Source organism: Haliotis cracherodii, unplaced genomic scaffold, assembly GCF_022045235.1.
Source record: "Haliotis cracherodii isolate W230 unplaced genomic scaffold, xgHalCrac1.p SCAF_17, whole genome shotgun sequence".
In the NCBI taxonomy this organism is placed as follows: Eukaryota; Metazoa; Mollusca; class Gastropoda; order Lepetellida; family Haliotidae; genus Haliotis; species Haliotis cracherodii.
The window spans coordinates 23,721,973-23,734,962 of NW_027266272.1; the positions used below are offsets into that span (position 1 = coordinate 23,721,973).

Genomic DNA, 12,990 nt, shown 5'->3' on the forward strand with positions numbered 1-12,990 from the left:
TTTCAGGGCATTATCATTTGCCTGAGGGCTTCTGCAAATGATAATGCCCTGAAAAATAGCGTTACCCTTATAACATAGTCGGGCAGTTAATGGAAGACCTCGGGCTTCTGCAAATGATAATGCCCTGAAAAATAGCGTTACCCTTATAACATAGTCAGGCAGTTAATGGAAGACCTCGGGCTTCTGCAAATGATAATGCCCTGAAAAATAGCGTTACCCTTATAACATAGTCAGGCAGTTAATGGAAGACCTCGGGCTTCTGCAAATGATAATGCCCTGAAAATAGCGTTACCCTTATAACATAGACCTCGGTCTTTTCAACTGCCCTCCTTCGTCGGGCAGTTAATGGAAGACCTCAGCCTTGTGCAAATGATAATGCCCTGAAATATAGCGTAACCGTTATTATAGCTAAAATGGATGGAATTTTTATCCAATAAAAAGAAACAACAATATCGGGTTTGAAACATTTACTGCAATCAACACGAATGTCACTGACCCACTTTTACAAATACAGAAAAAATCAGATGATGTCGCTATTGAACGTGACGTCACCTATCCTATCCTATGACGTCACCTAAGAACGGGCGTGATATTGGCCCGTCGTCAAGCAGTATGAGGGCATTATCAAGTTACAGTGGCCCGCTCATTTCTGATAACATGCGGGCAGTTTAATGGTAATTCTATCCATTTTAGCTATAATATGGTATAGGAGTTGCGACAATAGTAGCGCTAACACATCTTCAGGTGCCCTGGTGAATAACTGTATGATGACAGTAAATATATCATGGTATTTTAAAGTGTTGAAGTGAGGAATTACGGGGAATATTACCCCACTGGATATTCCTCTACAAGCCATGTCCAGCAGAAGTTGAGGGCTTCCCCTAAACACAAATACAGTGCCAGGTTGTATGGCCCCAGAAGTGGCTGTGAGAAGGACACAAGTTGCCATTCAACTTATCTCACCAATGAATATTGTCACAGTCGTATTCGCCAGTTTAATCGCCCTGCTCCTATTAGTTTCCCCCTAACAATATCTAGACCAATTTGTAAAAAATAATCTTTTTTAGCGCCCCTTAAAATGTATCTGACAGTTCATATTTTCTGAGGGCAATGGGGTAGCCAAGTGGTTAAAGTGTTCGCTTGTCACGCCAAAGACCTGGGTTCGATTCCCGACATGGGTACAATGTGTGAAGCCCATTTCTGGTGTCCTCCGCCGTGATATTGCTGGAATATTGCTAAAAGTGGTGGAAGACAATACTCACTGATCACCCCATATTTTCTTGTGTATGTTTCAAAACCAAAAAGCTCAAAAGGGGCGTATAATTACCTAGGAACTATTATGAAAAAGGTTCTAGCTTCATCAACATTTACCCCTTCCCAGATTTTTGTTGTTGTTTATAGTTTTAACAAGCGCCCCCACCTGTTTTTTCCCCGTCATGTTTTCCTGTAAATAATCAAGTCTGGACCTTGTGGGTAGCATGAACATCGTGAGTTTGGTTGGCTCATGATGCAGAGTCCTGCACCATGACCGTGGAATATATTTATTTTATGAAGAAAAAATAATAATCTAGAAATGCATACAAAAGCAAGTCTAGCCAGCTCAAGCTGGCTCTATTCCACAGCATAGGGAATTTTTTTCATTTTTAGAGTCAAGAAGGATATTGTGTAATATAAGATTTCAGAGACTAAATGTTAGTCTACATGATGCGGTGCTAGGGACCTTGAGGACTGACTGTTGGACATCATCTGATACTTCTTGTTTCAGGAGCTGATGTTATGGAGCCAGCTCTGGTGGAGAGAAACATCCAACGTAAGTAGCTGCCTGTTCTCATATTTAAGAGGGCGGTCAGGTAGCCTAGTGGTTAAAGCGTTGGCTCGTCACGCCGAAGACCCGAGGTTCGATTCCCAACATGGGTACAATGTGTGAAGCCCGTTTCTGGTGTCCCCCGCCGTGATATTGCTGGAATATTGCTAAAAGCCGCATAAAACCATACTCACTCACTCACTCACTCACTCACTCATATTTAAGAACCATCTTCATTTTTTTTTTGCGTTTATGGCAGTATAAATGTAAAAACTGTGTTCTCACTGTCTAAATTTGCAATGACAAAAGGTAGGTTTTCACATATCACCTTTAAAAAAAATGGTTCGAGCATTATTAGGAGAGGCTGTCAGTAGGAGCTTCAGCAGGCAAAGTTTCTTTTGATAGAGTAAAATAGTTTCAAGGAGGAAGAGAATATATGGATGTCAACTTGAGGAACGCAACGTTTCGAAGTATATGCTTACTCCTTCATCATAATAAAGAAGTTGACATATTCTCTTCCTCATGTGAATCACTCCTAAATGGGGGGCACGGGTGGCCCAATCGTCTAAGGCGCCACGATTCACTGTGCAGAGTTGCGTCCCTTGGACACGCCAGAAACCTATGATTGTGGATTCGAATCCCGGGGCGCCCCGATTATGTTTCTAGGTTTGTCAGCACCATACCCATGCTCGAGGGTTTCACCTAAGTGGTAAACGTCTGAGACCTGCATCATTTCGGGCTTTCCTCCCACATTAAGCTGACACGCCGCAATATAACTGGAATACTGTTAAAAGCGGTGTTAAACCCAACTCACTCACTCACTCACTGTAAACGATGTTGCAAAGATACTTTGTTTCTTCTTTTACCTAAAGTCTCTGGCTCCTATTGTTATTACCATCATTCTTCATATCTACCCATAAATCTACGTCATTTTCAAAACATTGTTTAGATACTGGGCCCTTGTGAATAGGTCCCCAGCAACCAATGCTAGGCGGTAGAGGTGACCAAATAGATTGGGTGGTCAGGCTCAGTGACATGGTTGATGCATGTCATCGTACTCTGATGGCATGGATTGTCGTTCACAATATCGACCACTGGATTGACTGGTCCAAACTTGATTATTTACAGGCCACCGTCACATTGTTGGAATATTGCTGAGTGTGGCGTTAATCAACAAACAAACAAACAAACAAACAAACAAATCAGATACTAGGACTCACCAAAGACAATCTGCCCAGTGTTACAGTTGTTTATAAGGGGCGTTTGGGTAGCCTAGTGGTTAAAGTGTTCCCTCGTCACGCCGAAGACCCGGTTCGATTCCTGACAGGGGTACAACATGTGTGAAGCCCATTTCTGGTGTCCCCCGCCGTGATAGTGCTAAAAGCGGCGTAAAACCATTCTGACTCACTCACAAAAGTTGTATATATATATGCGGAACTTTGTCTGTCATGTGTCATGTGACGGCATGTTTGTTTTCTACAGCTTGTAAAGATTCTGTGATATCTTCCTTCACCTGGCATCCGACCCATGAGAACCGCCTCCTGTCTGTGACTTCATCTGGAGAGGTGCGGGACACTGTCATCTTGGAGAGAATTCCTATGGTGAGTGAGTTATTGAGTGAGTGCGTGATCTTGGGTACACGGCTTTTGTGAAAGTATTGCAGACATACCGCGATGTGTGCGGTTGTACACATCTAACTCTGTAGTGAAGCCCACAGATTAGTGGAGTAGACAGACTGAAAGTCATTATCTGTCTTCGTCTGGGATTCGAACCCCCACGTCAGCTGACCCTTACAGCCAAGGGGAACAACTCTTCATATTGATAGCAGTGGGCTTCTGTTGTTCTATATATACCCGTGTATAAGCCCATCTGTATACAACTGGGTTTAGGCCCATTTTTATATATCCAGGTATAGACCCAGCTTGTTTTATATACCTTGGTTTATCATCCAATATGTATCCTGGCCCATCTGTATCCTGGTATAGGCCCATCTGTATCCTGGTATAGGCCCATCTGTACATACCCGGGTATAGGCCCATCTGTACATACCCGGGTATAGGCCCATCTGTATATATCCGGATATAGGCCCATCTGTATATATCCGGATATAGGCCCTTCTGTATACAGTGGTCCCTCGCTACAACGCTACCAATGGGGTCCAAATAATTGGTGGGCGTTATAGACGATGAGCCGTTTAACCGAGGCCTAGGCGGGGGAGCGTGCTCGGCAAATCTCAAATCATCAATATGTGTTTATCTCACGTCACGTCAAAATAGTATATATTTTTATGGACCTAGATCTACCTGTAATATCATTCATTTATTAAATCTGTCACATTTCACAATGTCTGAAATACGTATTCCATTTCAATTTATCATTTTTTATCTATAAATTAAAAAATTATTCACTGTTTCCCGCGATGTTATTGAAAATAAAATTCTCGGACACACATTTCGACAACGGGTCAGCATTGAACATGTCAAAGAGCAAAATAAAGACGTTTTAAGCAAATCTTTAAATATATTATACAAAGTGATAAATAAAATCAACAAAAATATATCTAAAAGTAATAAAACTTACATCTAAGTTATTATTTCCAGCGTTTCGTGCGATCGCGTGTAATGTAAGTCAAATGACATCTTGGCTTTTGTCGCCTTGAATTCTCGGCTCGGACACAACGTTTAATGCAAAAATATATGCATGAAAAATCTTTGTCACAGCTCGTAACTTAGCACGATACATTCACGAAGTTCCATAGTTTTAATATATATCGTGATTTCCTGCTTGATAAGTTCAGAATAACACGATTTAACAAAAAATCTTTCGCCAACTTCTGAAATTTATCAAACACAAACTTGGTATCACAGCTATAATTTGATTGGCTGCCTGAGGTCACATGCTCAAAATTGACCAATCATGAAGCTTGTAGCAGATTTCGGCAAGAAAGCGTCATTAGAAACAAATTTTAATCCAATGAAATCGCTTGTTATAACTACGGAAAAAAACCAGGCGATGTTACGAAAGCGCGATTACGAAATGAATGACCACCGTGTTGTGACAGCAACTACATGGGTGTGACAGTGTCGCCTCAAATTGGATTGCCCACTAATTAAGAATATAAATTTCGCTTGTGGTTCTCTTTTATTGCATGCATGCGCTTCTAAGATCAAAGGATGTATAGTGTGAAAAGTTAAATAGTTGAACAATCGTATTTCCGGGACTTGCCGCGGATATTTTCAAACAGATTATTAGAACTCCATTCAGCGATAAACGGTTGATTATGCAATGAGAAGCGTTATGTGCAAATGAACAACGAACAACAATACAATTATGTCTGTGTAAAACTCTCAGTATTAAAAGTGTACATAAATTTTGGGAGCCATGCGTTACCGCGCGTAGTAACCGAGGTAGCGCTTTATCGAAGAGCACAATAGCGAGGGATCACTGTATATCCAGGTATAGGCCCATCTGTATATATCCGGATATAGGCCCCTCTGTATATATCCGGATATAGGCCCCTCTGTATATACCCGGATATAGGCCCCTCTGTATATATCCGGATATAGACCCATCTGTACATACCCGGGTATAGGCCCATCTGTATATACCCGGATATAGGCCCCTCTGTATATATCCGGATATAGGCCCTTCTGTATATATCCGGGTATAGGCCCATATGTATATACCAGGATACAGGCCCATCTGCAAGCACCAGCCCATCTTCTATTTTGTATGATGGAGTAAATTTGGCCGTGTCATGGTTCAAAGCCCAACCCTCAGGTTTGCATAAACATCTCACGTCTCACGTCTCACGTCTCACGTCTCAAGTGTCATGTCTCTCCCAGCACCAAACTGACCAGAAACAGTTGTCATCAACTAGACAGTTAGCATCTCATTTGATTGTTTTTCTTGTTTACTGGACTTCACACATGGTCCCTGTTTAGGAATTGAACCTGGGCCTTCCGCATGATGAGCATGTGGTTAGCCCACTACCCCACCACGCCTACATACGCCCACAAGAAGAGGTACGAGTTATGCCGACTACTTAGTCAGACACACCAGCATGATTGATGTGACAGCCACTGTTATAGCAGAATGTTTGTTTGTTTGTTTGTTCGTTGTTTAATGCCGCACTAAGCAATATTCCAGCTATATGACGGCGGTCTGTAAATAATCGAATCTGGACCAGACAATCCAGTGATTGACATCCTGAGCATTAATCCACTCAATTAAAATACGATGACATTCATCAACCAAGTCAGTGAGCCTGACCACCCGATCCCGTTAGTCGCCTCTTACCACAAGCATTGTCGCCTTTTATGGCAAGTATGGGTTCCCGAAGACCTATTCTACCCTGGATCTTCACGGGTCTCATAAGGGAATAAGATATGCCTACAGTAGTCTGTGTTGTAGATGTGGTCACCGTCCTTCCACCTGACATCATAACAGAATAAGATATGCCTACAGTAGTCTGTGTTGTAGATGTGGTCACCGTCCTTCCACCTGACATCATAACAGAATAAGATAAGCCTACAGTAGTCTGTGTTGTAGATGTGGTCACCGTCCTTCCACCTGACGTCATAACGGAATAAGATAAGCCTACAGTAGTCTGTGTTGTAGATGTGGTCACCGTCCTTCCACCTGACATCATAACAGAATGAGATAAGCCTACAGTAGTCTGTGTTGTAGATGTGGTCACCGTCCTTCCACCTGACATCATAACAGAATAAGATAAGCCTACAGTAGTCTGTGTTGTAGATGTGGTCACCGTCCTTCCACCTGACATAATAACGGAATAAGATAAGCCTACAGTAGTCTGTGTTGTAGATGTGGTCACCGTCCTTCCACCTGACATCATAACGGAATAAGATATGCCTACAGTAGTCTGTGTTGTAGATGTGGTCACCGTCCTTCCACCTGACATCATAACGGAATAAGATAAGCCTACAGTAGTCTGTGTTGTAGATGTGGTCACCGTCCTTCCACCTGACATCATAACAGAATGAGATAAGCCTACAGTAGTCTGTGTTGTAGATGTGGTCACCGTCCTTCCACCTGACATCATAACAGAATGAGATAAGCCTACAGTAGTCTGTGTTGTAGATGTGGTCACCGTCCTTCCACCTGACGTGGGCGTGTGGGAAGAAGACGGTCGACTGTGTCCAGACTGACCCGTCCAGACAGCATGTGGACATCTCCACAAGGATGTACAACCGGGTCAAGATGGGATACGGGCTGGACTCGGAGGTAACGGTCGAACCCTTTCTTAAAGTTCAAACACATAGAATTTTAGTCTGTCTTAAAAAAATCTTACAATATCAAAAATGCCCCACAGAGGACTTGTATTTGGCAACCATAGTTATGTAAAGTAAGAATGTCTTAATAGATTTGTTCGGAAGCACACATAGGTGTTTCAATTACAGTTGAAGCTTGTTATCTCAAACCTAGTGGGACCGTGTTGTAACTTCAAGATATCTGGACTTTCGAGATAACGAGGCATGAACTTATTTATAGCAAAGTCGTCGGGACCGGAGAATTGGTTCGAGATATCAGTACATTCGAGATTTAAAAAGGCGCTCGAGATAAAGAGGTTTGACTATAGTTTTGAAAAATGTGAACATTGCCTTGGAAAGCCTTGAAGCATTTGGTGGCTCAAGTTTTGTATGAAGTTTTGTTTTGTGTTATCTTCTTGGTTGTCCCTTGATTGGCAATGTACCCGGTCGATCTTATCTGAATTTATGAATGATGATGACAGTTTGAACAATTGACTGTTTGATTGATGATTGACAGTTTGAATGGTTGAATGGTTGACTGTTTGAATGATGATTGACAGTTTGAATGGTTAAATGGTTGACTGGTTGAATGATGAATGACAGTTTGAATGGTTGACTGTTTGAATGGTTGCATGGTTGATTGTTTGATTGATGATTGACAGTTTGAAAGGTTGACTGTTTGAATGGTGATTGACAGTTTGAATGTTTGAATGATGATTGACAGTTTGAATGGTTGAACGGTTGACTGTTTGAATGATGATTGACAGTTTGAATGGTTGAATGGTTGACTGTTTGAATGATGATTGACTCGTGTTTCACTGTTTCAGATGTCCAGCCTGGACAGTGTTGGGCCTGCAATAGACTACGAGTCTCACCTACACGGACTGTGGAAGTGGTTGTTCTGTATCCTGGCAACACAATTCAACATGGAAAGGAACGGTTTTTATTGTTAGCTCACCTGGCCTGAAGGACCATGTCAGCTCATGTCTGCTTTCATCATTCATTATCTGTCGTCATCCATAAACATTTTCCAATTTTTACTTCATCTCCAAAATGGCTTGATGGATTCAGCTGAAATTTGGTATGGAAGTTTGTTACAAAAAGGACGTTTCGGCTAGTTCAAGGCATCAAAATTGGCAATTCAATGTGGCCATTAGGAAACAAATTGAAAACTCTTCTCCTAAACTTTAGAGGCCAGAAGCCTGGAACTTCTGTAGTTCCATGTTTTTTCTGGGGAATCTTGATCACAAATCAAACAGTTGGTCTGTCCCAGAGTCGACTTTTTCAGACAACCATCAGACAGCTGGAATATTCCTAAGTGCAGCGTTAAACAACAAACAAAACAAAATATCATTCTACATATGATAACATTAGTAAATAATAGACAGCACCCTGTGAGAAACAGTCACAACAATTGACCTAATTGAGGAAAGTTAAAATATTAACTTATTAAAATAGAAATATAGTTTCTTTTCCAACATGTTGTGTGTGAACATTAGAGAATCAGGAAGGAGGCATGAGCAGTTACAGATTATCTGTCCTTAGTGAAAGAAAACTGTTAATCCCCAGCCTTTGGCGAGTGACTTAAAACATACATTCACGAGGGGCGGATCATCCGGAATTCCTTGTAGCTCATTGGTCATTACCCCCCACCACGAAGTGGGTCGGGGGATATTGGAACGGAGTACGTCCGTCTGTACGCTTCTGAAAGGGGACAAATTTTCTGCAAAACTATTCAGAGAAATAAAATTTTAAACACTGATTTCACTGGTCACGACCTCAAATGAGTTCGAAAATTGGTGTCATAAATTCTTTTTTTACGGAGTTATGGCCCTTCCATGCCTTTTAACTTAGTGCATACTATGTTCAATGGGGACAAGTCTTCTCAAAAACTACTGAAGTTACATGAAAGAAAGCTCGGAGGTTCACACGAAAGTTTAACCAGCGCTTTGAAATCGTTCACACTTCCATGAACCCATCCAAACTGACGTTCAATTCTTATAATTTCAGACTTTGTAGTTTACTGGTCTCGCCGAATAATATTGTAACCTTGTTTTCTTAAATTTGAAGTCCTCCGGTTTCGCCGAAGAACATTACAACAATGTTACTTTATCGGTATTTGCCGGCTCTCGGTCACATACGTTTCCCCACTCAAACTCAGTTACGCAAAGAAAAATAGTTCTTTGAATATATACAGCATAATCTAGAAATATGTCAACATAGTTCCATTCTCTGAACAAATTTACAAACAATATTTGGGATAAATCAGATCTTAAAAATAGGTTACAGGAAGTTGAACAAAAATATAAACATGACCTCGATGCACCGACTGAGGTGAGGTCAATTTTCAAACGCGGATTTATACATGACGTCACATAAGTTTGTAAAGAGGTGTATTTCGAGTCGAACAGGAGAATGATACTTACTGCTGTTGAAAATGACGTTCATGGAGCAGTTATGGAAAACACCCCAACGCGTGAACCCTCTCATGGCACTAGCAAATTGGGAATATCACAGATTTATGAATGTGTTGCTTGTGTTTGGATAATCGCAAACCTATTCGGACGATACGGAATGGACTGGTGGGGGTTGAACCGAGTGCTCTGAAACTTGTGTGTTTTGTGATAATTTTCAACGTCAAGGTATGTTATATTTGGAGTTTGGGATTTGTCGCGTGGGCTGTAATACTTTGCTTAGCTGGTGTTTCTTGTCACCTGAGATGGACCTACTGTATGACCTGATACCAGTTTCATTTCTGTGCCCCGTCATTGTCCGCTGCAGCGCGAAAGCGCAAAGTGGGGGATATAGTATTCACGACCGTCCGTACGTCCGTCCTTACGTCCCACCTGTTTGTTGCCGCGATATCTCAAGAACTAAACACTGGATTGTCTTCATATTTGAAACTATGGTGTATATACAGACTCCACAGACACCAGTCGGTTTTGGTGACCTTGACCCCATTTTCAAGGTCACAGCAGGCAAATCTGCTTTTGGAGTTGGAAAACGGTGTTGCCGCGATATCTCAAGAACTAATCGCTGGATTGTCTTCATATTTGGAACTATGGTGTATATACAGGGGGAGGACATTTCGTCACTTTGTGACAAATACTTGTTCCTCCTGTGACGCCGCTTCTCGGCCTAGAATGCACAGAGAAGGTCTGCCAACTCGGAAACCGGAATAGTAGATTTCTAATTCCATCTACGGATATTTTCTCAACTCAGATGACCAATCGATAAAACAGGTAGGCAAGTTTGGTGGGTTTTTTAAATGAAAGTTTCTTTCCTTACCTTTTTATGCTTAATGGTTTCTCAAAATCTTAGAATTTTCCCCCAATACGATAGTAAATTGGATTTTAGTTTGGGATTAATCAGGAGCAGTCGCGTTTGCTCTGTCAGTGGCCACATCTGAGCAGGGTACGACGTGTTTTCATTGGTGCAAAATTCCCTAATGGGTACTATTGCATATTTATTCCCTGAAAGTGTTACAATTTTGGAAGCCTTAACCTGTGACAGCCATCAAAGATTACCTGAACGAGAGTGAGCAGTCCTCCATCTTGAAGAATGCGGGTATCCGGGGCATCCTCCAAGTTGAAGACAGCGAGGCCAGCAAGAACGTGTTCAAGTCCTGGATTGGGGTGGACAGCATGGTGAACCAGGGCAGAAACGTCAACCAGTTCGTGAGTCGAGAGAGGTGAGAAACATGACAAATAATTGTTTGGAGTGTGTAGTAGAACCAAGTAAACAGAGGATTGGTTGTTTGTTTGGTAGTTTGTCAAGTGCGGGATGGTTCAGTAGGGTTATAACGAACACGCTTATAAGGAACTGACGGATAAAACAAACTACTATTTTGTTCCCAACTGTTTGCTGTAGTTATGCTGTAGTTATGCTGTATATATGCTTATAACGAACTACGGTTTAAGCAAACTAAAATTAGTAGTCCCTTTGAGTTCGTTATAACCGTACTTTACTGTATGTTTATAACAAACACACCTATAATGAACTGACAGAACAAGGAAAGCTCCGACGTTCAAACAGTTTGGCCCTCACTCTATAAAGGTTCATACTCCAATGAACTCACACAAAGTGAAGGTCAATTCTTAACTCACTTTGCATCTTCCTGAGGCAAGAGTGTAAACTGACTATAAAAGTCCCGTTTCCACCCTTGCCGAACTAGGCTGGTATTATGGAGTTACATTTTGGGTGGACTAACGAGTCTATGCATAATCCAATCAAAATCGCGCACCGAAATTGAAATCCGGTTCGTTATCTGTCGTGCAGATTTCGGTCGATTGCAGGATTTGCAAAGCATGTGCACCACCAACTCGTTGTCAGCAGATATTTTTCCAAATCTTCTCATGTTTTTAATCGAGGTGCTCACGTGATTTGATGCATTTCGCGATGTAAGACCCGTTTTATTGCAATATAGATATTGATTACGATCAGATCGTCCTGACCGGGCGCAACCATTTTGTGTGAAGCAAACGCAAGTGATATGAGAGGTGGAATCTGATTGGTCCTTAGGAGAGGCTTAGAAGGGACACAATTGGTAATAGCCACTGGTGGCGCTACGATCGAGCCCAGTAATTCCAGCCTAGTTTGACAAGGGTGGAAACTGGACTTTTAAAGTCAGTTAACTTTCTTGCCTCAGGAAGATGCTCACTTTGTGTTCCCATGTGTTCTCTGTGAATGACAATGTTGATGTTTATGATGAACTGATAATGTCTGTGCTGCATGTGTCACCACGCACAGCTGTTCAAAACGTAAATAGTGAGTGAGTATGATTTTACGCCGCTTTTAGCAATATTCCAGCAATATCACGGCAGGGGACACCAGAAATGCGCTTCACACATTGTACCCATGTCGGGAATCGAACCAGGGTCTTGGGCGTGACGAGCGAACGCTTTAACCACTAGGCTACCCGACCGGCCCCCAAAACGGCAATAAACAATTGAATGCTAGTAATTGATTGGATTAAGTCCTGACACCTTGTTCTCATTTTGCATCCTCAATTAACAATCGACTCTATCAGTGTCTCGTTAGTGAACTATCAATAATATATTTATAACATGTATTTACTTATGTGATGTATTTTATGTGATTTGTTGGATGTCTGCCAGTTGAAATAAACAAACTATGGCTAAAACGAACTAAAATTAGTGGTCCCTTTGAGTTCGCTATAACCTACTTTACTGTATTTAATAAAGTGTCATTGCTTTGAAAATGTCCCTCTGTTCATACAAGCGCAATATATTGTTGGTGTTATTATGGTTAGACAGCCTCTGTGGTCTAGTGGTAGAGCGTCTGCCCAGAGAACAGAAGGTCCGGGGTTCGATCCCCAGCCGCGTCATACCAAAAGACGTTAAAAGATGGTACTTGTTGTTACCCTGTCTGGCGCTTGGCATTAAGGGGCTAAAGCAAGGACTGGTCGGTTCGGAGTCAGTATACTGTGTCTGAGTGGGGTATTCATGTTAAACTGCGGCATGGTATCTCAGTGTGCTAGCACTATAAATCGGCATCTGTCCGGACGAGTACAAGCAGCCACACACACACATGTGCATGCACGTCGCTATATAAGTGCAATAATCTTGGATGCGATGTTAAACCCAATTTCACCTCACCTGTTATTATTGTTATATTTGTTATTATTATTGGTTGTTATGGTGATGTATTCTTGGATGTTCAAGGTCGGTAGTGCTGCAGTTGTGTGGCTGGGGCAGGGAAGATGACAAGTTCGGATCTCTCAAGTCTCTACTAGATAAGTAAGTTGCTCAATTGATTTGGTTGGTTGCATATCCTTGTACCCAACAGCATGGACCATTGCTCTTAATATCAATCACTGGTTTGTCTGGCCCAGACTCAATTATTTCAGGCTGCTGTCATATAGCTGGAATATGTTTGAGTGTTGTGTTAAAC

At 41.8% G+C, this 12,990-nt stretch overlaps 1 protein-coding gene across 1 annotated transcript in view; it reads left to right on the forward strand.

Annotated features, from left to right (window-relative positions):
• Positions 1 to 12,990, forward strand: part of LOC139464976 (GATOR2 complex protein MIOS-like) — a 41,294-nt gene that overhangs the window by 12,551 nt on the left and 15,753 nt on the right. Inside the window, exons 13-18 of the mRNA XM_071246619.1 lie at positions 1,766 to 1,810; positions 3,287 to 3,405; positions 6,908 to 7,051; positions 7,905 to 7,980; positions 10,591 to 10,768; positions 12,762 to 12,836. Coding sequence (XP_071102720.1) covers positions 1,766 to 1,810; positions 3,287 to 3,405; positions 6,908 to 7,051; positions 7,905 to 7,980; positions 10,591 to 10,768; positions 12,762 to 12,836 — 637 coding nt within the window. The remainder of the gene's footprint in view (positions 1 to 1,765; positions 1,811 to 3,286; positions 3,406 to 6,907; positions 7,052 to 7,904; positions 7,981 to 10,590; positions 10,769 to 12,761; positions 12,837 to 12,990) is intronic.